Source organism: Mesocricetus auratus, unplaced genomic scaffold, assembly GCF_017639785.1.
Source record: "Mesocricetus auratus isolate SY011 unplaced genomic scaffold, BCM_Maur_2.0 Super-Scaffold_100045, whole genome shotgun sequence".
In the NCBI taxonomy this organism is placed as follows: Eukaryota; Metazoa; Chordata; class Mammalia; order Rodentia; family Cricetidae; genus Mesocricetus; species Mesocricetus auratus.
The window spans coordinates 6,497,740-6,524,260 of NW_024429222.1; the positions used below are offsets into that span (position 1 = coordinate 6,497,740).

The 26,521-nt window shown below is 39.5% G+C and overlaps 1 protein-coding gene across 4 annotated transcripts in view; it reads right to left on the reverse strand.

Moving 5' to 3' along the window:
* Rpgrip1l (RPGRIP1 like) overlaps positions 1 to 26,521 on the reverse strand; it is a 92,875-nt gene that overhangs the window by 30,153 nt on the left and 36,201 nt on the right. For 2 of the 4 annotated variants that reach the window (XM_040735283.1, XM_040735281.1), the window contains exons 11-23: positions 25,645 to 25,656; positions 25,205 to 25,311; positions 24,625 to 24,675; positions 23,596 to 23,775; positions 22,868 to 22,985; positions 19,401 to 19,853; positions 15,915 to 16,066; positions 13,376 to 13,745; positions 6,454 to 6,644; positions 6,232 to 6,315; positions 5,815 to 5,919; positions 4,679 to 4,832; positions 2,036 to 2,106 (exon numbers count right to left, since the gene is read on the reverse strand). In XM_040735283.1, coding sequence (XP_040591217.1) covers positions 2,036 to 2,106; positions 4,679 to 4,832; positions 5,815 to 5,919; positions 6,232 to 6,315; positions 6,454 to 6,644; positions 13,376 to 13,745; positions 15,915 to 16,066; positions 19,401 to 19,853; positions 22,868 to 22,985; positions 23,596 to 23,775; positions 24,625 to 24,675; positions 25,205 to 25,311; positions 25,645 to 25,656 — 2,048 coding nt within the window. The remainder of the gene's footprint in view (positions 1 to 2,035; positions 2,107 to 4,678; positions 4,833 to 5,814; positions 5,920 to 6,231; positions 6,316 to 6,453; positions 6,645 to 13,375; positions 13,746 to 15,914; positions 16,067 to 19,400; positions 19,854 to 22,867; positions 22,986 to 23,595; positions 23,776 to 24,624; positions 24,676 to 25,204; positions 25,312 to 25,644; positions 25,657 to 26,521) is intronic. The other 2 variants (XM_040735284.1, XM_040735282.1) reach the window with 1 other exon arrangement.

The following is a 26,521-nucleotide window of genomic DNA, read 5'->3' on the forward strand; positions in this document are numbered from 1 at the left end:
TAACAATTTAACATTTGATTAAGCAAAAATATTTAATTTAACTGAGCAACATAATTAAAACTGTTCAGTGTTTATAAAATTCCCTTTTTGATATATCAATTTCAAGCAATGAACATACCATATACCAGATTACCACAGGTCGGATACTATTAATAAGTGGTAATTATAAACTAATTATAGAAATACAACTTTACAAAAGTGAGGTTTTCTTTATCAAGCACATAAAAAATAGGTATCTTGGGCTTTGTAATCATGAGGATCTGAGTTCACTTCCCTAGTAGTCATGTAAAAAGCTGATTGCAACAGTAGGTGCCTGTAACCCCATCACTGGGGAGGTGTATACAAGCAGACAGATTCTTGGAGTTCACTGCAACAGTCTAATCCATTAGTGAGCTCTAGGTTCAGTGAGAGACATGTTAAAAATATGGTGATCCAAAACAATACAGAGAAACCCTGTCTCGAAAAACCAAAAAAGAAAAGAAAAAAAAGGTGAAGAGTGATGGAGGAAGACACCAGTGTCAGCCTTTGGTCTCTACATGTGCACACTTACACAAAAAAGTATGTCTTAGTTTCATGGAGGCTGTAACAACCACGTTATGCTCATGGTTTTGTACTACCGAGTTTAGAATATGTAAAAGGAGTTAAAAAGAAGTATTGGATTTTTTTCAATAAAGCCAAACTTCTTAAAAAAAAGTTCCAGGAAGTTAATATAGAGGAAGAGAGAATGCTAAGCCTTTTCATTTTATTTACATCTACTTTCCCCATCCTTGCTTTCACTGTAGTGATGGGGATCAGGCTCTACCACTGAACCATACCCACAGATCTTGTCTCTTTCTTTTCTGAAAAATGGTCATTACATATTTATTTATTGCATGTGTGTGTGTGTGAGTGCACATGTGCCATGATGCAGGCATGGACAGGACAACTTGCAGGAGTCTGTTTTCTCCTTCCACCATGTGGGATCCAGGGACTGAGCACAGGCCTAAGGCTGGGAGACAAGAGCTTTCTCCCTGGACCATCTTCACCAGCCCTTGCTCTTTATGGAAGGCAGTGAGGCTTGACCTTGAACGTCTCACACCTCATTCTTCTGAGTACTGAGAACTCAGGCATGTGCTACCTGCCTGGTATCATTTACATGGAATTTATAAAATCATTACCCCTCTCTATGATAAAAAATATGCTCCTAAATGCAGGATATCCCCCATGCATATTTTGAAATATAATTTTCTTTTCAACATTTCATTTTATATACTACCCTTCAGTGATGTGATATAAAACAAAGAATTCTTGGGCATGTTTAATCATTTTTCTGAAGGGTTTTAGTTTTTCTGTCAGCAGTGAAATAATTTTAACAGCTTGTCAATTTAGATTTGAATACTCGATGAAGCTAGTATAGTCCCAATGCAATCTCACTGTTGTAGTCTCTGAGATGCAGATCTGCTTTAATGCATCTTTGTACATAGAAACTGAAGGAGAAGCAAGGAGCTCAGCAGGTTTTAGCAAGAGCTGGACCACGATACCACTGTCAGGTGCTCTTTGCAACAGTAATACTTAGACTCTGAAATCCACTTCACAATACAAGTATAAGCAGGAGCCGAGAGGTGGCTCAGTTGGTTACGTGTCTGCCATGCAAGCATGAGAGCCTGAGTTTGATTCCCAGGTACAGCAGTGTGAGTCTATAAGCCCAGCACTAAAGCGATGGAGACAGTTGGGTCCCAAGGCATCCTGGGTGGATAGCCTGCCCAAAGCATCAGGTTCAGCAAGAGACTCTGTCTCAAAAACAAGACACAGTTACTAAGCAAGACCCCTGGTGTTGATGCCTGGACTCCACAAACAAGCACACACGAGTGCTTTCATATAAACATGTGTACACACATACATACAGAGAAAAACTGCATCAGTAAAACTGTCTTGTAGTAGACAAATAAAAATTTTTCAGAACAATTTTTGCCTTATATTTCCATTTATGAAGTGATACACTGAAAACGTCAGTCAGTCTTAGTTTAGAACACTGTGCTGGCACCCTGCTACTCACTTGTTTGGTATCCTTGGAGACAGAGCCTGGGATGATGCAGTCATCACTGTCAGAAGCTGATTTGTCCTCATCTGTCAGAAAACACGAGGCAACACTACCTGGTTAGCCAATGTATTTACTGCACATGTCACAGGACAACACAAAACAACAAGGCAACCTGGTCTATGACTTCCAGCTGCAAGTACACTTTAGGAGAGGAAAAAGAAGCCTGAGCAATTTCCATGTTTAAACAATGCATAAGGTAATAGATATTACCTTTTCTCTTACGATTTTTACATTTAGCTATCTGTGTGTATGTGCTTCATGGGCTACTGCAAGTGTGGAGGTCAGAGGATATCTTGTGGGAGTCAGTCCTCTTCTTCTATTACGTGGGTCCAGGGAACCAAACTCAGCTTCTCAGGGTTGGTGACAAGCGCCTGCTCTCACAGAGTGAACCCTCTCTCCAGTTCCTTTTTTATTTTCATTATCTGGACTTTTTATGCTTCATAATTCCTCCAATTGTTAAAAAACTTCCTATATTCATCTTACTGTATTTAAACCAGAAGATGTTTGTAAATTTCCTTATATGCTGGTAGCAAACAAAACTCAAAACATTCAAGTTTTATTATAATCCCAAGTAGAGAACATGACGAAGAGCTATCATAGCTGATGTCTTCACAGGAAAGGTGGGCTTCTCTTTCATAAAACAAAACAAAAACCCAGCAGATATTTTAATGGAGAAAAGTGGCAAAGACGGAAGGAAGAACATTTTCTCAGGTGAAGCCACACTTGCATCACAATTTATATTACTGGTGCAAGGATGGCATTAAGTAAATATTTATGGGATATTCACAAAGCACAGGTTGGAGTATTGGCAAATCTCTTGATCTGCTGGACATACCAATTAATAGCTACTAAAAGTAATACAATATAAGCGATAGAGAAGAAGAAGGTGGGATTAGCTGGGAGAAGAAAGGGAACCAGCTGCGGTGGGGGTAGGGGAGGAGAGTGAAAGAAAGCAAGGTATAATGACAGGTAGGGATGGGAATCCATTACTTTGTATATTAGCCTAAAAAGCTAGTAAAAGTCTGAATCCAGTTAACTACAGTTGAAAATATCAATGAAATTGTGAACAACAACAGAATGTTCTAAATGTCCGCTTTTTTCCCCTTCAACCATCACTGTGTGCTTGAAGGATCACATGCACATCTGTGCTGACTCACCTGTCAGCAGACTGCACATATCTATACCAAGGTATGCTGTGACCCCTCATGCCATGCAGGGCATGTATACAGGAGCAGACCTATGCTGCAGTAGTGGTGCTCTGCTTCTGTAATGAAACTGTGCTGAATTGTGAAGTCTCTCTGCACAGTACTTGATGGCACCCTCCACAAGTATTTGCCTCTTTTTAACCTCAACAGGAAGCTGATGAAACTGTGTTACTAGGTCATGCGCAGCTGTAGCTACACAATGAGAGCTAGCCCTTTCCTACCCAATCAGCTGGCCATGAGACATAAGCTATCTACCAAGCCAGATCCACCTGGTTTCTGTGGTCCTAAAGCTGGGTCATCAACTATAGAAAGAATATCTTTCCTCCATTTCTCTTCCACACGTTCCTTTAAGTGGATTTATATGGATTTTCGTGTATTCTATAACCAGTCTGAGAGGCACCGGTACCTGCTAGAGTGTCTGGGCGAGTAATGCACGGAGGCTGTGGGGCGGCAAGTGGAGAATGGTATTCACTCTCAGCTCCAATATGACGCCAGAGCTTCTATAATAGCAAGCCCATGTCTGCCATCACATAGTGGATATTTTCAATGGCTTACACAAAATACTGTGTAAAAAACTAATGCTACCCTTACTTTTAATTAAAAACATAATTACAGCTCTATTGAGTTAAAAACACACATATACATAATAAACTATTCACATATTTAAACTACAAAATTTGTTATTTGACATTTAATTCTGTGAAACTATCTTTAGCTTCCTAGTTAAAATACCAAATAATTGGCTGACAAGACTGGCTTAGTAGGTGCCTGTCACCAAGCCTGATGACCTGAGTTTGCTCCCTGGAACCTACAGGAAGCAAGAACTAGCCCCCAAAAGTTGTTTTATGAGTTCCAAATGTGTATGTAGCATACATACACGTACACACATATGTAAAATAAATACATGTATTTAAAAAGGTTGTGAACCTAACCAACACTCCGGTTTCCTTTGAATCTTTCTCCCTTGCTCCCATCCAGGCTTACACAGGCTACTTACCTGCTTCCTATCTATTTAGAATTAGTCCACTTTTACAACATTTTATATAAATGAATTGCGATGGTATGTTGTCTTTTTAACATCATAATTCTTGATTTTAATTTCAAAAAGTCAAGCCAAAGAACAATCCAATTGAGAATACTGAACCCAAAGAGAAAATAAATGTCTAAGACTTAAATTGGTGACAAGCTCAGCAATGACACTTGTATTCTAAGTGGGAGCCCCAAGTTGACCCAAGGAGAGAGAGATAACAGCCAGAAGAACATTCATCCCTCACTAAGAGTTGGGATCATGAGGTGGACTTCATGACTGAAAGATGTGTTGTGGAAGACAGGCATGCTCCCCCAGAGAAAGCAAAGCAGAGTCAGGTAAGCAACAGTTTAAACACAAAGTCACCTTCTGGCTCTAGTTCTTCCGTTATTTCTGTTTCGTCTTCAGAGGAAGCCACACTCTGTGATGCAAGCTGACCTTCAGATAGGAAAGAGACGTCATCTTCTTTTCCTTGTTGTATTTTCTCTATGTTTTCTTCTACCTCAGCCACACTGCTTTCCTGTGAAATGTGTAGAAGAGAGACACAGTGGGATAGTTACTATTGCTTGGGTTACATTTTATATCATTCTTGTTGAAGCATTTGAATAATCAAATATATATATTTGAGACTTGAGTATACAGACATACATCTGGGCATACTGTCTCATGCCCATAATCCCAGCAGTCAGAGACAGGATGATCACAATGAGTTTGAGACCAGCATGGACTGTAAAGCAGAAGTGAGTTTTGAGCCAGTCTGGGCTATAAATGAACTTCTGTCTCTAAACCACACCACCAACACCTCTTCTACCTCCTCCTCTTCCTTCACCACCACCACCAGCAGCATCACCATCACCACCAGCACCAACACCACCTCCAGCACCAACACCACCTCCACAAGCTGCACCACCACCAGCACCAGCAGCACCACCATCCATCTCCTCCCTCCACCTTTACCTCCACCACTCAAACAACAAAACATACAGAGATGTGCAACATAGCTATTAACGACTCATTAGAAAATAGTCCCTTAGATTTTTGGAGTAGATTAAAACACACAGGTTAGTAAGAATCCAAATATACATTAAGAATGCAGGCTGTGAATCAGCCTGGTGTGGTAGTGCATGTCTGTAATACCATCACGCAGAGGTGGAGGCAGGAGGATATGGAATTCAAGGTCACCCACAGCTACACAATGACCTTGAGATCAGTGTAGCATATACAAAGTCCTGTCTTAACAAAACTAAACAAAATAACAGAGAATGTTTTAATCTCAAAATGACTTTTACATTCATTTTACTTTACATGTTTATATGTTTCCTGCCAGTGTATGGACAACTCTATCTTCTATATTTATCATTTTAAACATCTTCCATCATGAAGAAGTCATATTTAAAAGTAGGAAAAATGCTATGATTTCCCGAAGCATGTCTAACACACACGATAAAGTCTTTTAAGCCCCAATATAAACCTTTCAAAATAATTTTAAAACAAAGGCATACCTTGGAAGTAAATGTAACAGCTGGCATACTAGTTACTGTTTCTGGTGTGTGTTCCATTTCTGGGGAATTGTCCTTTACATCTTTAGGAGGAGGAGGCGAAGTCTCCTTGAATTAAAGGTAAAAAGATGTATGTTATTTTTTTAGGCAGGTACATGCTTGACTATGTAAGATCAAGAACATGAGAGAAGGGTGACAGAGTTTACACAGCTTCTTTGTGTATCTGGGAGCAGAAGACTCAGCTGGAAGGTGGAAAGACCTATCAGGTCAAGGGACCGATTTAAAAACACAAACTGGCACCCTAGTAAAGATGTGCTGGGTCTACTGCCTCTTCTTGGGTCAGAAAGGAACTGTGTAGTCTATACTCTTAGGTATCTGCTACAGGAAAGGGAACTGGTATCTGTAGTATTTATTACTCACAGGACTCAGGTGCGGCATGGTGTCCACAAAAGAGACCTTTTTGTCCACAAGTGTTAAACGTTGTCTTGGTTTAGGTTTTGGTGCCTAAGACAAAATGATATGTTAGACTATGATGATCAATCCATTTTAGAGGAGGCTTCAGCTAGTTTTTGGTGGAGTTAGTTGGTCATTAAGTTTATATACAAAGTACTGTAATTGAAATTGAAAGCAACTTTTACTCACTACAATTGATGTAACACCCGAGGATGTTGGAGGTAGTTTCTGAACAACCTCTGGTTCTTCTCTGCAAATGAACTTTCCTAGGTCTTCGGTAGTTATTGATCCACTTGGAGGAAGGTAGGTGAATTTCCATTTCAATATAACTTGGATGGTTCCTGCAGAATGCTTTTCATTATCCATTAACTCAAATATTCCTGCAAATTGTGAAAATCATTTTCACCAAATGCCAGCACAAAGCCTTGTCTCAACAGATACAAGAAAGTTGAAATAATGCATCCTATCTGTTTACCATGGATTAAAATTGTATATTATCAACAACAGAAACAACAAAAAACTTAGAAATTCATGGAAACCAAACAACTCACTGCTGAATGAAAAATGGGTGAAAGAAATTAAAGACTTTCTAGAATTGATGAAAATGAATACACAACATACTCAAACTTATGGGATGTAAAGAAGTCCGTTCTAAGAGGCATATTCATAGCACTAAGTGCCTTCATAAAAAATAAATCATAGAAATCTCATACTAGTAACTTAATAGCATATCTGAAAGCTCTAAAAGAGTGATTCTCAACAGTCCTAATGCTGACACTCTTTAATATAGTTCCTCATGTTGTGGTGACCCCAACCATAAAATTATTTTCATAGCCACTTCCTAATTGTAATTTTCCTACTGTTATGAAACATAATGTAAACATCTGTATATTCTAATAGCCTTAGGTGACTTAGACAACCCCTATGAAAGGGCTGTTTGCCCCTCCCACCCATAGGTTGAGAACAACTGCTTTAGAACAAAAAGGAAAAAACACATGCATAAGGAGTAGGCAGCAAAAATAATCAAACTCAGGGCTGAAATCAATATAATAGACATTTAAAAAATACAAAGAAGCAATGAAACAAAGAGTTGTTTCTTTGAGAAAAGCATTAAGATTGATAAATCATTACCCGAATTAACTAACAGGCAGAGAGACTATCCAAGTTAATAAAATTATAAATGAAAATGAAGATATAACAAAATAAAGTGATGAAATCCAGAGAATCATAAGAACATATTTAAAAAATCCCTGTACTCTACCAAATTGGAAAATCTAAAAGAAATGGGTAATTTTCTTGAGACATACCACTTACCAAAGTTAAATCAACATCAAATAAGCAATTTAAACAGACCTATAGCCCCTAGTAAAATAGACACAGTAATTAAAAGCCTCCCAACCAAAACAAGTCCAGGGACAGGTAGTTTTTAGCACAGAATTCTACCAGATTTTCAAAAGAAGAATTAATGCCAATACTGCCCAAATTATTCCACAAAATATAAACAGAAGGAACATTGCCCAATTTGTTTTATGAGGCCACAGTTACCCTGATACTCAAACCACATAAAGAACCAACAAAGAAAGAGAATTACAGGTATATTTCCCTTTTGAACATACATGCAAAGTTTCTCAATAAAATACTTGCAAACCAAATCCAAGAACACTTCAAAAAGATCACCCATCATAACCAAATAGGCTTTACCCCAGAGATGCAGGGATGATTCAACATATGTGAATGGATAAATGTAGTCCACCATATAAAACAAACTGAAAAACAAAACAACAACAACCCCTCCCATGATCAGATACAGAGAAAGCCTTTAACAAAAATCCCATGTCCCATCATAATAAAAGTCCTGGAGAGACCAAGGATACAAGGGACATACTTCAATACAACAAAGGCAATTTATAGCAAGCCCATAGCTAATATCAACTTAAATGGAGAGAAACTCAAAGCAATTCCACTAAAACCAGAAAAAAGACACTCTCTCTATACCTATTCAGTATATACTGAAATTCTATTTACAGCAACAGGATAACTGAAGGAGATCAAGGGGATACAAATTGGAAAGAAAGAAGTCAAAGTATCTTTATTTGCAGATGGTATGATAGTATATATAAGTTGTTAGTATTCAGGCATCTTTATTGGCCTGCCCTTGGGGTTCTGACAGGATACACCCTCAGCTATAGCCACTAAGAGCACCACCTGTGTATATTCACTAAGTTCCCTTTTAAAAGAGCCCTGCCCACCTCCCATGTCTCTCTCTTCTCCCCACTTCCTCTCCCTGTCCCCCTCCCCTTCCCTCCTCCTCCTCTCTCTCTGTCTCTCTCTGTGTCTCTCTCTGTCTCTATCTCTCTCTGTCTCTGTCTCTCTGTCTCTGTCTCTGTCTCTCTCTCTCTCCTGCTCCTGTCTCCCCTCTCTTCTCCCCGTTTCCCATTCTTAAGTGACCCTGACAGCTCCACTGGGAACCTCCTATAGCTGATGAGCACGTCCAGCAAAGTAGCTGGATACAAAATTAACTCACAGATACCAGTAGCACTCCTATATACAAACAACAAGTGAACTGAGAGAGAAATCAGGGGACAGCTCCTTTCACAACAGCCTCAAATAATACAAAATATCTTGGAGTAACTCTAACTAAGCAAGTGAAAGGTTGTATAATAAACTTTAAAGTATTGAATAAAGAAACTGGAAGGTTTCAGAAGGTGAAAAGATCTCCCATGCTCATGGATTTGTAAAGTATAAATGGCCATCCTACCAAAAGCAAGCTACAGGTTCAATGCAATCCCCATGAAAATCCCAACACAATTCTTCACAGAAATCGAAAAACAACTTAAGTTTCATATGGAAAGACACAAATACAAAAGCCAAGGATAGCTAAAACAATCTGGAATAATAAAAGAACTGCTTGAGGTATCACCACCCCAGATTTCAAGTTGTACTACAAAGACATAGTAATAAAGACAGCATTGTATTGATATACAAACAGACATGTCAATCAATGGAATTGAATTGAAGACCCAGACATAAGTACATACACCTATAGATAGCTGATTTTTGATGAAGAATAAAAACAAACAAACAAACAAACAAAACCAAAACAAAACCCCCAAAAAATCCTGGGGAAAAGGCAGCATCTTGAGAAAATGGGGCTGGTCAAACTGGACGTCTGCATTTTGAATAAGACAAATTAATCCACACTTATCATCCTGCATAAAACTCAGCTCCAAATGATAAAGGACCTCAACATAAGACCAGATACTCTGAATCTGACAGGGGAATAGTTTTGAACTCATTGGCACAGGAAAAGACTTTCTGAACAGAGCTGACAGCTCAGGCACTAAGAACCTAGATGTCCCTCAACTGAAGACTGGATAAAGAAAATGTGTTTCCACAATGGAGTATTACTCAGCTGTTAGGAAAAAAAAGATGACATCATGAAATCTGCAGGCAAATGGATGGAATTAGAAAAAAATTGCCCTGAGTGAAGCAACCTAGACCCAGAAAGACAAATATGATATGTACTCACTCATAAGTGGGTATTAGCTGTTAAGTACAGGATAATCACATTACAATCCACAGACCCAGAGAAGTTAGATAAAGAGGAGAGGTTTAGGGGGGTACACATAGATCTCCTTGGAAAGGGGAAATAGAACAGATTTTATGGGTGGGCCGCGGGTGGGTGGGGATGGGAACAGGAGGGATCTTGTGGGGTAGGGAGGGATGGAGGGAGAGAGCACAGAGAGGGGCAACTGGAATAGGCGGGCATTTAGGGGGCAATGTGGAAACTTAGTGCAGTGGAAACTTCCTGGAACCTAAGAGGGTGACCCTAGTGAGGACTCCAAGGAATGTAGGATATGGAGCCTGAATGGGCCATCTTCTATAACCACGTTAGGCTCCCAGTGGCAGGACTGGGACTCCAACCCAGTGACAAAACCTACAACCCACAACCTGTCCTGCCTGCAAGATGCACTGGAGCAGTGGTGGCTCGGAACTGCTCGGTGGGAGTGGCCAACCAATGACTGATCTAACTTGAGGCCAAAGCCACGAGAGGCAGCCTATGTTGGACACTGCCTGGATGGTCAGGATCTGAAAGCTGGATGGTTCAGAGACCTAGGTTAAACCAAACATTACTGGCAAAAAAAACCAAAAAGTCAATGAAATGTTTCCTAATGATAATCTACTGTACTCACAGACTGGTGCTTAGCCCAATCACCATCAGAGAGGCTTTCTCCAGCAGCTGATGGGAGTACATACAGAGACCTAGAGCCAGACATTAGGTGGAGCTCAGGGAACTCCATAGAAGAGGGGGGTGGGGTTATAGAGGGATTAGGACACCATGAGAACACAGTACACATAAGGAACTAACAGGGTTCAGAAGAGCTCACAGAGACTAAGGCACAAGCAAGCAGCCTACAAAGGTCTAGACGAGGCCTTCCACATACATGCTGTGGTTGTTTAGCTTGAGATTTTTTGTGGGACTCCAAACTAAGGGAATGGAGGTGTCTCTGACTCTTTTGTCTGCTGGTAGGACCCTTTTCCTCCTACCGAGTTAACTCGTTCGGCCATGACATGATGGTTTATGCTTAGTTGTACTGCATCTTGTTATGATGTGTTCAGTTGCTATCCCTGGGAGTCCTGCTCTTATCTGAAGGGAAACGGAGGAGCAGTGGATCTGGGGGGAGAGGAAATGGAGTGGCTAGAAGGAGGGGAGGGAGTGGAGGCTTTGGTCTGGTTATATTGTATAAGAGAAAAATACAGAAACAAAGAAAAAAATTAATAAATGGATGACCTCATGAAACCAAAAACCCTTCTGTAAGGCAAAGGACAACATCATTAGGGTAAAATGGTAGGCTACATAATGGCAATTTTTTACACCAATTTTACATCTGATAGAGGGTTTATATCTAAAATATATAAAGAAATAAAAAACTGGACATCAAGAAAACCACTCAATGAAAAATGGGATACATAACTGAAAGGAGAGTTCTCAAAGGATCAAACACAGATGGCCAAGAAACACTTGAATAAACGTCAGCACCCTTAGTCATCAGGGAAAGTGAATCTAAACTACTCTGAGATTTCGTCTTAAATCAGTCAGAATCACCACAATCAATAAAGCAAATGATAGCTCATGCTGCCAAGGCTGCTGGAAAGGGAACATCTATTTATTGCTTATAGGAGTGAAAACTTGGACAATGGAAATCAGTGTGACTGTTCCTCAAGAGGCTAGGAATAGATCTACCTCAAAATCTAGCTATGCCACTCTTGGACATATACCCAAACAACTCTACATCCTACTACAGAAAGACTTGCTCATCCATGTTTATTGTTGCTCTATTCATAACAGCCAGAATAGCCAGAAATTGGAAACCTTAACCCTGATGGATGGATAATGAAAATGTGGCAATTTACACAATGGAATACTGCTCAGCTGTTAAAGAAACCAAAATTATGAAATTTGTAGGTAAATGGATGGAGCTAAAAACAAAAACAAAACAAAATAACTCCTGAGTAGGTAATCCAGACCTGAAAAGACAAATTCCATATGATTTCTTTCATATATGCATACTAGTTTCTAAGCCTTTAACAGGCATGCTATAATCTGCATAACCACAGAGGTTACATTTAAGTAAGAGACTTGGGGGTATGGAAGAGAAGATCTCTCCAGGAAAGGGAAATAGAGCATTAACTTTGGGAGACAAGGGGGAGATTGGAGTGAGAGGATTAAATGGGGAGGGGGATGTTTGAGAAGGATAAGAAAGGGAAAACTACCCCTAAAGGCTATTTGAGGAGTCATACGGAAACCTATTGCTTTGGAAGCTTCCTAAAATATGTATAATTTTGAAAGAAATATAAATGGGATCACCAAATAAAGGAGGAGACTATACCCAAACTAGACATTTTCACCACCAAATAAAACATCTAGTTCCAGAAATGGGTTATATCCAGTTGAATAGTTGGTCAAGTGGTTCCCATGGAAACCCCCTCAAACATCCTGGGCTATTGCCAAGGTTATTGGTGGCTCTCCACAACCTGCTTAGGTTCAAGCCAGATGTGATCCCATTGCTGAAAGGAGTAGACACACACTCCCACTCCTAACCTAGATGCTATCTGCAATTGATAAAAGTTAGATTTCTCCAACGGAGTCTCACTGGGCATATTAATTGCACTTAAGGGCAGGCTCTGTGCCTAGCAGTTGATGGCCAACACAAAACAAACTACACGAAATTTTTGTAGACTTTTTGTCTTAAACAGCTTTGTTTGGGACTTTTTTTTGGCTTATTGGTCTTTTGTTTGTTTATTATGGTTTCCAATTTTGTGCTTTTGTTTTTTTTGTCTCTATGTCTTCTGTCCTTCCTTCCTTCTCTCCCTCCCTGCTTCCTTTTTTCCTTCCTTTCCTTTCTCTCCCTCCCTCTCTCTGTCTTTGCCTGTTTGTTCTCTAAAGAGAGAGAAAGTAAGGGCATGAGGTTGGCTGGGTGGAGAGGGGAGAGGATCTTGGAGGAGTCAATGGAGAGGAAACTATGGAGGGAGGAAAGATGATAATGGGGAAGAGAGGTGAATATATGATCACAACATGTTATATACATGTATGACAGCCATAACCCATTACTTTGTGCAATGAATATACAGCAATAAAAATGAGAAAACACCAGCACACCATATACATATACACAGTGGTAACAATACAAAGAAGGGAAGAGAGAACAAAGTAACAATAGACTTTTTAATATTTAATGTAACGAAGTTACTATTTTGTCTTTCTTTTTGTTTTTTTGAGACAGAGTTTCCTGTGTAGCTTTGGAGACTGTCCTGGAACTCTCTCTGTGGACCAGGCTGAGTGCTGGAATCACAGGCATGTACTGCCAACTCTGCTGAAGTTACTATTATTTTTAAGTAGACGATAAGGTATTTATTACAGCCCTCAAACACTGAAAGTGCTGTAATTCCAAGCAAGGAAATAACTAAAAACTTTAACAGTATTATAGGCCTGAAGTACAAATATTGTCTAAGGTTAGGGAAACTAGTTACCACTAAATTATAGACATAGCACTAAGGTATACTTTAATTTTGCTTTTATGATTTTATAGAATCAAGAACACACTCTTACCTGAGATACACCTGTCATGTGCCAGTGAAATCAGAGGCACATTGACTTTTCCTATGTAAATATTATCCTGGGTATCACTATCATCAAACACATAAAAACCCAGAGACTCTGACTTAAGGTACCGATCCAAATCCATATTCATTGGCACTGGGAAACACATATGGTCATCAAACTGGGGATCGTTGCTACTGGGAATGATGGCTGTATCATGGTCTGGAAAATCAAAAAACTTGTACACAACATATGCGTGTGGCTGCAGGTGGCTTGCTCGGGACTGTAGGTTGCTGCAACATCTTACTGTTATGTGAAGCTCGTTTAAGTTGCCATCTGTGGAATCTGTTGAACCGATTTGAGCAGTTGTGGGAGCCTGCTGACTCAAATGGAAAAACATACATATTTAAATTACAGAAATAATACAATTAAAAGATAATTATCACCTGACAACCTCCAAATAAAACATTGTAAATGGACAACACTACATATTCTTATGTTAAGGTTAGTTTTCTCAGCAAAAAAAATTCTTATCCAAAACTAACATGCTTCAAAAACATATGATGAAAAATGTAGCACCCTCGGGAATACAAAATCCTGTGCTATATTGGCAGTGAACATGGGTGACCAAAGATATTTGTAGAAATATCAAAGAAACCCAGGACAACAGTTAATTTGATGTTCTCTGCTCAGTAACTGAAGAAGCAAGTGAGCAGGGGCTCTGAAGGCTGTCCTGACCAAAGGAGACTCATGCAGTGTGGGAGGGTAAAGCTGCACTGGGTGGGATCGCAGTGGAGACCTCTGCTGGTGTGCAGTGGGAACCCCAGGTGAGCTTGCAGGCAACTGGGGAAGCTCAGTGGAATGACTTTTAAAGTACTCTCTCTCCCGATCCCCTCCCCCAGTCAATCCCTTAAAGTAGGAAACCAAGAAAGCACTAATTCTCATCTCTGCACAGATTCTTTGAAGAATGCTACAGGAAGGCGATCACTGGGAAGCAGCGGTTATGTCCTCTTCAGTTTGAGAATCTACGTTTACACTCTCCTTTACGTTAAAGCCAAAGAAGCAACACACCCAGCTAAAGCAACAAAGAAGACAATGTCACATAATGTGACATGGATACTTCATGGATCTGTACAACAGAAATATGATTGGTCTCCAGAAGCTCGTACATTTGGGAAAACACCAGAATTCACTTTGTCTAGTTTCGATTTTTCCCTGAGTAGGGGCTCATTATTATTTTTTCTTCAGATTCTGTTCATTTCATTTTGTTGGCTAACATAGTGGAAGATGGCTAACAACAGCTCCCAATTTTACATGTTAGAGGCATAAAGAGTTATTTTCCCTTGCTCTCGGAAAGCAAAATCTGCCTGGTCTAATGGAGGCCTAAGGGCTATTTCTTAAGTCATAATCGGGTGGGCTACTTGATTGGAAAGGGGATCACCTACCATAAACCTGGCCACTGGTTTATGGGGCCCAGAACTACAGACACCAAGAAAAGAAGAAAGACAATTATGACTGCACACACATTTCAAAATGTTTATGCTATGTTTTCTCCCTGTCAATCACATGGGTTTTTCTTTTGATATTCATGTAACAGATAAGAGGTCACCAACTTCAGAACTCTATTTAACTTGATTCAGTGCATTTACTGGGTCATGGAACCAATTTGAAAATATGTCTATTAAGACTCCATGAAATATAGTTAGGGGAAGAGAGAGAGCTGCATTTAAACTCCTGGCATTCAGCAAAAAAGTAATTTTGAATTATACTTCGCTTTTCAAAAATCTAACAGTAGGAACCAGTTTGAAATAAGCATAGAGAATTGTATAATAGTTATTTCTTTAACAGCAGAAATCATTAGTGAAGGTCTCTTGATGTGTGAGAACACTACTATATATTTTCTAGAAGTGTCCTAAGAGGCACAAGGGGATTCCTTTGTATCAATGGAACATTCTGTGTCTTGTGGTAGTGGCTTAGTGAGTATCTACAAGCCACTGCACACAAATGACTGAGCAAATACTGATGAAGTCTGGTTAAGGTATGGTGTTCAATTAATACTACAGTGTCAATTCTGTACTTTGTTTTGTTTTTCAGCACTGGGGAGTGAGCCAAGAGCCTCACAATGCACAATGCTAGGCAAGCACTCTACCATAAAACTACATCCTTAGCCCTTCAAAAAAGTTTTGTATTTTGATTCAGGGTCTTGTGAAGTTGCCCAGGCCTGGTTTTGAATCTGTCGTCCTTGTGCCTCAGTCTCTTGAAGAGCTGGGACAGTCATGCACCCCTATTCTCAGCTTGATTCCCACCTTTCCAGACTATGCTTTTAATGTGTAAGATGTTACAACTGGGATTAAGTGGCAAAGTATACACAGGCCAACTTTCTACTGTTCCTGCTACTTCCTGAGAGCCTGATTGTTCTTAAACAAAAGGTTAAATTAGACACTTGATGCTTGTAAAAGAGAACAGATTCAGTTTAAAGTGTACGATATAAGCAGATAGTATAGAGTCCTGTGCTATAAAAAAGGGTCTTACACTCAAACAAGCTTACCAATTGCATTTTCTCTGGCTTCTTAAAATTGGATGTTATATATCCTAGTGCCTTTGCACGCTCTCGATAAAGTCGAATTGCTTGATCCATGGGAACTCTTAATCGGAACCAGTATTCTACTGTGCCAAAATTTGGGATGTCTCCTTTAGTTCCTACACATAATCAATGCATGACCGGCTGTTAAAATAGTCACATAAATGAGAATATATACGAGTAAAATACACCAATGGTGGTGTATATTAAAGGCATAAACTTTATACAGAGTAAAATAATATGACTTGCACAAATAATGTTTGATTGGCAAATAACTGAGATGAAGAAAAGCTACATCTGGTGTATGAGTTTCACTGAATGTTAAATATTAAAGAGCCATGTCAAATTATGATTGAGCTATTTCAGCTGCTATCATTTCAGCCTTGCATAGAAAGAAAAATCCAAACAGTCAATCAGATACTCCACAGATTCTTTTGGATACTTTGGTACTTTTCTTTAAACAAATTGGACTGTTTAGCCTGACATTTACAATATACAACCTCAAAATTATAAATATGACATTCCATATTCTGATTCAACTTTTAAGGGATCGCTGGCAACCTTCCACTTCTTCGCTGGACCGCAAGCATATGGAAGAGGTCGTGGACATGCCAAATAAGAGCACTGTCAGTGTGCCCTTGTACGGTACTCGCTGTGACACTCCGCTCAGGCAGCTTCTCTTTCTCTGACACGACCTTGCTCCGTGGCTTCTGGAAGATTTAAGTGTTCGTTGCAGAGCTTATGTCTTTATTACTGCACTGACCACTCCAGTCCGTCTGTTCACAAGTGTGCAGTATGTCTACTATACAGTTTTCTCAAGGGCAATGACAACAGCTGCCATCAAAATACCTCTCCATGTGTTGTTGTTTAGGGAAGCCTCAAGAGCTCGGAAAACAATATAGACTATTGTCATTGCTCTTGCCTACCACAACTACACAGGATGACCCTATTGGTGAAGTCACCACACATTGTGGATACAGGTCACAGGAAAATCAACCTGGAACTAAACTGGAAGCTAGTTTCCACAGTGCCAGAGAGCACTATGGCTGCTAGGGGGCTAAAGTTATTACTAGTCATACAAAGCTGTGGACCTAACATGCTATAATACCAACCAGCCAGGCAAGAAATGTCTACTGATGTAATAGTAGCATGACTGGTTTGGGAATAACCAACTGCTATCTGAATGGATTTGGCGACCTCTCTATGGGAGGGAATATTTGCTTGGTACTGTAAATATGGTCAAAAGCACATGGCTTGCCGGGCGGTGGTGGCACACGCCTTTAATCCCAGCACTCAGGAAGCAGAGGCAGGCGGATCTCTGTGAGTTCGAGGCCGGGCTGGACCAACATCCTTGAAAACAATACAGAGAAACCCTGTCTCGTAAAACCAACAAAAAAAAAAAAAAAAAAAAAGCATATGGCTTTAAGGTCATATAGGTCTTGGGTCGGTGGTTTACAATTGCTTTGCTAACAGACATACAAACTGTCTTCTAAATATGTTATGTTTATACCCATAGGCTAGTGCTGTTCTCAGCACTGGGCAGAGAAGTTCCTTTTGCAACAGTTAATGCAGATTGCTAATTGGCCAAAGTATTAGGAATAAGTGACTGTTGAGTGCTTAACCCTAAAACTGGACATGTACATGGCCCCTCCAAGACCCATAAGACATTGCAGAAAAAGGGACAGGGAGACCATAAGAGCCAGTGGATAGGGGAGATTGCTAAAAACACTTCTGGATATTACATGCCATTTCAGTGGTGAAAACACAGCAGCTGTAGGTACCCTGCATAAGCCCTGAACAACATTCTATCATGAATGGCAGGGTGGGTGGGAGTGGGTTTGGCTCAGGAGGCCCCACTCCTTTCTGAGGAGCCATTGCCAGTCAGTGGTTACCAGTGGAAGAGGTACCGTTTTCTTCAGTAGTGTAGAGATTAGTAAAGCATTCACAATCCAGTAAACAACCCCATATCCAAGCTCAACCAAACATCCCTAAGTAAGCAGAGCGGGAAGAGACTGGTGTGAGGCTGAGTAGGGAAGAAGAGTTTCAGCATAAGCAGGAGGCCGACAGGAGTGGGGAGTGAAGACACATTGTGTGCATATGCTTTTGTAAGTGTATAACTGTGAGCTAAACTAAAAACAGGAAGTTAATTAACAAGTATTTTGGAAGAAGGGGGAAGTGGAAACAAAAAAGTAAAAAGGAATTTTAAAACATTGAAAATAGATTGCCCAATAATAAAAATTATGTGTAAACAAAATTAGATGAACATATGAAGTAAGATAAATAAAACCATAATTTTTCAATATTATGAAGTGAAAACACTACTACTACAAGTGTATTAAAAGGAAAAAATGGGAAGTATCAGGAAAAATTTGTTGGTTTTTTGAGACAGGGTTTCTCTGTGTAGTAGCTCTGGCTGTCCTTGAACTTGCTCTATAGACCAGGTTGTTTTAGAACTCACAGAGATCCCTTGTCTCTGCCTCCTGTGTGATGGGATTAAACTTGCACACCACCGCCAGGCCAAGAAATTTAGAAAAAAAAAAGAACAAACAAGATGAAGTGCCAGACTGACTTCTTTGGTGTTTTTTGAAAATTGGAGATAATTTCAGTTATGTGCACAGATGTGTGGGAGGGTTCAGTTGAACTGTGCTCTTATATCTCTCTTGGGATTTGTGCTGGTGGCAAATCTGTATTGGACAAGTGTCTGATGTCTGCCAAAGCTTTTTCACTTTATTGATTCTTTCTTCTTTACATACTATAAGCCTCTGATGAGCTTTACAGTTGGTGGGCTGGGCGGGCTGGTTTTCCTGCCTTTAATAAATAAATATATTTATCATACACATGATAAATATATCTTCCCCTTAGGCATAGGCCTTATTTACCACTAATTAGTGTTCCTAGAATTCAGTGTTGACATGTCTTCAGAAGTATTTGAAGAATGCAGTACAATGAATAATTTAATTAAGCAAGAGTATCAGTATGAAAATAAACATTTGACTTTGTAAGTTTAATGACTATTTATAATGGTCATAAGTTTTCATAGCTATTTTACACCATCATTCATGACATTGAAGATCATTCAATTAATCCTCTGTGAGTAAAGATCACCTACCCAAAATGCCCGTAATATGAAGGATAAGATACAAACATAGGGGCTGGAGAAATGGCTTGGTAGTTAAGTGTACTGGGTGCTTCTCTATTCCAGCACCCACATGGCAGCTCAAACTGTCCTTAACTCCAGTTCCAGCAGACTGGTGGCATCAAGCGTGTATGTGGTATGTATACACACACACACACACACACACACACACACACACACACACACACACGGAGGTGAAGTACCTATACACATGGAATAAAATAAAACTTTAAAAATAAAGATATAATGTAGAATTCCAGTGAACATAAAAGCCAACCTAGTAAGTCAGACATCCAAAGATCATAAACTATACTTACCAACTAAACTTGCTGTGCAAAATATTCGGCCGCTTTTTTCTAGAATCTCATGGAATCCCAACTGACATGCTGCAATTGTTTCATAATCTGTGCTGTAGGCTTGGTGGAGCTCCAGAGTGACAGTGTTCTTCTGAATGTACTGCAAAAACAAGTCACTTACATGGACAAGAAACTGAGAAGTGAAGTTATATTCTGGGTGAAGGCCTCGAACAATGGGAGTTGTCTGCAGTTCAAAGTCATAGAAAGCATAGGTACAGAAAGTGACAGGCTCTTTGTCACTAGATGCCTGCAGGACTTCAGAAGAAAAGGTGACTTTGTTAATGTGGATTTCAAATAGGTTTTCTCCTCGTTCCAGGTGGATGGTTTCATCAAATTCATCAACAGAGTCATCTGGCATGATTTCTGGTTTAAATTTGTACTGCTTAGTGCCGTAGGCAATGTCCTTTAACTGGGCTGCAAGGGAAGACAGAGTTTACAGATGTCAAAATGCTGACATATGCAGATGCTAACTAGCTTCTGAAGTGGCAGGATGTCTGGGGCTTTCAGTGATATTCTCCATCTTAAAGTCTATAACTGTACTGTTATTTTCTGCAAATAATGCCCATTAACAACAACAAAAAGTCCTCAAGATTTGCTTTGGCATCAGTCATTAAACAAAATTACAACTTCAAAATATAAGCAACTGGAATTCATCAATTTACAATAAGAGAATGAAAATGGAAAGAATTACACCTGTGGTTGTAAGATGGCCTTAGCAAGGAATAGGAAAAAGAACAGGTAGCTCACAGTTGAGGCCACTATTCAGATGCCATGTGCTCCTTTAGCCATGCTCATACTGCACAGAAGGTCTCTCTTGTTTACTGGGTACCATCTCTTTAGTTTAATAGTGTACGCCTGCTCCTGCTCTGGGAGAGGTAATGGGTACGGCCAACATCTCAATTATGGTGATAGTTTCATAGCTGTACACACAGGCCTAAACTAAATAGTTTATATTTTAACCCTGCAGTAAACGTACATCAGTTACACTACATAAAGCTGCCTTTTCTTTTTAAGGCTATGCATCTTTCTATATGCACAGCTTCCCCTAGTATTACCCTTAAGTTTCCAGTGTCTTCAGCTCATCCTATAAGACACTCCTGAAAAATATCTGCTTTAAGGATATTTTAAGGAAGTTCCAGGATAGCTTCCAAAGCAATACTGAGAAAGCCTGTCTCAAAAAACTAATAAAACAAAAAGTTATTGAGGATCCCAAAAATCTTTTGAGAACAATTTATAGTTATTGATCATATTGAAAAGAAAAAAAAGCTAAGTATCTTTTTACATGTAACAATAACCTATAACATGTTAACATAAATCATAGTATTTATTTTTTCAAAGTCATAATTTCCAAAAAATGTGAGAAGAGTGGCATTATTTTAATCCTTTCAACTTAAAAAACATTTTTACAAATGTCTTTAGGGTCTGGCTTAATAGAAAACAGCTGGAATATAGATCTGTGGCTGTGTTTAATTTGTTGTGATATCACACATCATACAGCCTCTGAGAAACTCCATTATAAAGTTGTAAGAGAATAAAAATGAAAAAGGCAAATAATATATTATTATAAAACTAGTTTTATCCTTTACAGGCTTCTACAGCAGTTTAGGAGAGCCGTGGGGGTTGAGAACTTAGAGAACTTCTCGTCTATGAAGAAGAACTGACTAAATGTCTTTATCTGGCTGAACAGAACTTTCCAGAAGTCAAAGAGCACTGTGTACCTTTTGTTCCATGTAGTACTCAATAAAAGACTGTCTAATGGAATTTTCTTGGTTAAAAAGGAGGTCACCAAGTGAAGAATTTTCACTCAAGTCTTTGCAAGCTTTTACCGGCACACTTTGACTGTCTGCTATACTCAGAAATTCACTCCATAACTCAATGAAGCCTGTGTGACATCATAATCAAACAGTAGCCAATAAGAATACAGATGGGGAAAACTGAAGCACTGCCCTTAAGGAACTCATATAACCCAGACCAGTAAACAGAAGTCTGTGTTTTACTGGAAAGAATGTGTGCCAAGAAAATGCAGAAAGCATTGTCTTAATCCACTTCTAATGCTATCACAGACTATCTGAGTCCAGATAATTTATAAAGAACAAAGATTACTTGTTTTATTTCCTTTGTGGTTTTGGAGATTGAACCCAGGCATCTGTGCAGGCTCAGCATGAATTCGACCACTGAGCTACACTCCTACCTAAGAGATTTAGTTCTTACTGTTAGTTGTAAAGGCTGGGAAGTTCAAGTTGAAGATCCTGTATCTGGCAAGGTTTTTCTCACTATGCTATCCCAAGGGAGAAGGGGCCACATTCACTTACAATAAATCCACTCTTGTAATAATGAGCCCACTTGCATGGTAGTGGCATTGATCAATTCTTGAGAGCTAAGTCAAATACTTAACTACTTCTTAAACATGATTGCATTTGCAGTTAAGTTTCCAATGAAGAAACTCGAGGGAAGATATCCATATCAATGAAACAATAACAATGTAATGCTCATTCTGTCCCCAAGACACACAGATTTCACATTGAAGATATGGAGTCATCCCACACACACTCCACCATGAGGAAGGAAAAGAATTCTAGATGTGAAGTAGGCCAAGTGGCAGAAAGAAGCCTAGGGTTGTTCTGGCTTCTAGCTGGGGGAAATCCATAAAGCTAATAGTGTCACTTGAGATACAAAGTACACAAACAACTGAAGACAGTATGGTACCTCTGTGTTTAGACATTTTTTTTTAAGATAGGGTCTCTCTAGATAGCCCAGACTGCCAGTGAACTTATCATGGTGTGCAAGCTGGCTTTGAATCCATATTCCTCCCACTTTATCTCCTGGAAAACTGGAATTACACACATGTATTGCCACACATAGTTCTCTTAGGTGATTTCTGTATTTGCTAAAGTTTGAAAATCACTGTGAGGGCATTTCAGGGAAAGGGATGGTGGTTATATCAATCAGAGCCACTTCCCGGCATGCTAAGCACCAAGTTAGATTTTGAAACACAGAAGAGTATTATCTTGATGTCAAGAAGAAAGGAAGTTTAGGAAGAAAAACCATCAGGAACAAAAGCTGGTGCTGTGAATGAGCAAAATGAATCTGATAAAGAGCAAGAACAGAGTCGGCTCAGGTGCACACACTGCTTAGAAGGAAAACACAAAGGTGGCCTGAGACTTGCGTCTGTGACAAAAGTACAGTGGTGGCCTGAGACATGAGTCTGTGATGCTGTCTGTGCTGCACTGAAATCTTGCTCACAACACTAAATTTGAAAACAGTAAATTCTCAAAAAATTCTATTAAAAATTCTTAAGTAGAAAAGATGAAATAGTCCTTCTGGTAACTTATTCCAGCTTCAAAATGGAAAAAAAACAGAGCAGGAAGATATTGTGAATGAGGGTTTGGACAGCATTTTCAACTGCCATAAAACTGTGCACAGTGTACCTTCAAGCTTTTGGATGCGTGCAGCCCTGATATCAAGAAGATGAACATATTGTTCCACTTTGAGTTCATAATCTTGCTGCAAATTTTCCATCTTCTGAGTCACCGCCTCAACTTCCATCTAAAAATAAGAGACAGAGAGGTTCACTACTTACGATTATCCTATTTGCATCTGTCAAAGCGACTTTGAGCCAAGCGTTTTAAGATGGGGCTTTAAAGCTGCCATGCTAGGATTCAAACATTTCCTAGATGGAATTTAAGGCTACCATGTTAGGAATCATGCACTTGCAGTTGCAGTTTTCAAAACTATGATGACTTTAACATCTTTTGGATCGCTAGCCGGAGCTCTGAAGCGTGGTACCTACCGTCATGCCACACAGCTTACACGGCAGCGGCTTCCTTTTGAGGTGCCAGGTCCTCTGTATTATGGAAAGCTGACATGGACAGCTGTGGCAGGGCTTTTGGATGATCATGGTGACTCACTGCAGGCTACAATGACGCTACTAGAAGTGAGACCACCGCCACTAGGCACTTCCCTGAGCTTAGGCTTCAGCCACCTGCTTCTAAACTGTGTATCCTAACTCTCTAGTTATAGGGCTAAACTTCAGATATTTAATAATAGGTGACAATAAATAATGAAAGAGAGTAATACAAAAAGCTGCTTTGAAAACACAATGTTCAGGAGAGTATCACAGAAAATATACTCATCTCAATTTTCTGTCTGACAGTACCTGATAGTCTTTATTGATTTTATGTTGTATGATTAGCATATTTCTTGTCTTTTCAAGTTCTTGTACTGTTTCTGCATGAGTTGCTTGAAGTTCTTTCATGGAATGTTCTAGATCTTTATTAATTTTGCTGTCCACTTTTTCTAAAAATGAAAGGTCTCCATTTTTTTGTTCTTTCTGAGCCTAAAATGAAACCATAATTTTTTAATTGAAACAAGAATTTACAGAATGTGACCAAATGAATTAATGTGATACATCAAGAAACAGTTTTTCGTTTTTCGACTAGTTAATAAATACCTTTGCATAGATATTTGAAACAATTACAGAAAATAAAAAAATTATCAATTTCACAACAAAAATGAGATCACAGACATTTATTTTTTCATCTGATCAAAATGTACACTATGATATAAACATAAGAAGTGCACTTGTAGATACAAGTGTATCTCAAAACTAGATAGCCGGGCATGGGTGGCACACGCCTTTAATCCCAGCACTTGGGAGGCAGAGGCAGGCGGATCTCTGTGAGTTCGAGGCTGGGCTGGACCGACAGCCTCGAAAACAATACAGAGAAATCCTGTCTCGTAAAAACCAAAAAAAAAAAAAAAAAAAAACCAAAAAAAAAACCCCACACATACAAAAAAACTAGACAATACCTTTGTGTTATATTTATGGTTTAATACCTCACTTCAGAAGGCAAGCTTGATTTTACAGTGGGTCAGGTAAAAATACAGTGCTGCAGTCAAAGGGCTTTAAATAAGAGTGCTGAGCTCTACCTTAATGTGACTTTGATGTCACTATGAAATATGCATATGCTGTAACTAAATGTCATCTAACCATTTCCTGAATCTGAGTACATCATTGTGCTCTCTCCCCTCACCTTCCCCTGCAAATACATGCATGCACTAAGATGCAGTGATTTTAGAAGAGGCACAAATAATTTACTGTCTACACATAAGGTTCATAGACAAAGGTCATCATTACACTGAAACAGAAAGACATGGAATCTATGGCTGATTTTTAAAATGCTACCTTTATAAGCAGGAGAGCTTCACTCAGGTCATCAGCATTAATATCACTCTCCTGTAAGAGAGAAAGTCAAAGTGAGGAATCACTTTCCAGCACAGATTCCCACTAGACTATCTAGGACAACACAAGGTACCTGGAGGCTATGATTTAAGAAACTAAGTACTCAGGACACTCAACTACTCAGATTCACCTCAGAGACCATAAGCAACCAGGTGTGTTAGCTAATGTACCAAGCGACACATCTGTGTTTCTTCCTTTGTTGTGCTTAAGACACACAGACACACAGACAGACAGACACACACACACACAGACACACACACACACACAGACACAGACACACATAGACACAGACACAGACACACACACACAGACACACACACACACACATAGACACACACAGACAGACAGAAAGACACACACAGACACACACATACACACAGACAGACAGACACACACACAGACACACAGACAGACAGAAAGACACACACACACACACAGATACAGACACACAGACAGACACAAACACACATAGACACATTCTCTCTCTGTCTCTCTCGCTCTCTGAAGAAGGGAAATGGTTCACCTGGTTGAAAAACCTCATGCGACTTTTCAACTCATCCAGCTGCTGCCTCTGCTGCAGACACTGGAGCTGGAGCTCTCTGTTCTCTTGCACAAGCTTCTCATTTTGTTCTTAAAAATAAAGTTAGCGCAATTAGAAACTTAAGTGAGAATTATGTTGGAGAACACATTTAAACAAATTGAAGTTTGGTTATACACCAAGATGGATCTGGGATCGCTCGGGTCAGAGAAGAAATAGCTCCAGCACCTTAGACGAAGGCAGCAGGGACTGAGGAACCACTGAACCCCTCATGTGTCCACCACATGACTCACCCGCTTATCAAAAACTCAAGACTGAAGCTCACAGCATTAACACACGGAAACTGTGGTTTCTGGGACTTCAAAGGAACATTCTACTTGAAATGCCTGAGAATATATGTTTCTAAAAATATGATTTTTACTTACTTATTAAGGGTCCTGAAAGACATGCAAAAGAAAAAATTTGTCTTTTAGTGCTCTGATTGACTTCTTTGAACTTTCTTTACCTCACTTAGCATAAAGTCTTTGTATTAAAACAAGATCATTTATTTTATAAATTCAAATCCATAACTTAATCAGCCATACCCCTAACTGATCTGTTCCAATAGGAGATAGATTCTGAGGTAGCATCAATGATAACTCAAGTGTATTCTCAGCTCACGGTTCCTGCTCTTAGCAGGACATGGGTTTTCAGCCACCTTTAAGGAGAGGACACTGGTGCCCAGGCACTCAGTCACCATGGCCCATAGCAGAACTATTAGGGATGAATCAAGAAAACGGCAGATTCATATACTAATTTCTTGCTCTGTATTAAACACATTTAACTTAAAAAGAGGCGGGGGCATGGTCTAGAAAGATGGCTCAGCAGTTACGAGCTGTAGCTGCTTTTCTAGAGGATCTGCGTTCAATTTCCAGCACCCGAATGGCACCTTATAACCACCTGTAACTCCAGCTCTGGGGGAATCTGGTGCCCTCGTCTGGCCTCTTCAGGCATTGCAAGCACATGGTACATAGAAATTCATGCAGGCAAAAACACCTAGACACATTAAAAAATAAAAAGCCACTAATGGCTAGCAGGCACGTGCATTGCATTCTTTAGTGCTGTGTTCTGAAGTGCACTCCCCACTGTCTTCACTGTGGTAGGCAGTTAGGCTGTATTGTGGACACCTGGTGGGCTACTTCTAGACCATGCCATTCAAAGTATCTCTCTCAATTTCTTTTTGATCTCACAATTTTTTGTCTATTATAAGCACTCAATTCAAATTGTACATTTTTGTTTCCTTTTCTTAATAAAAAAACCAAG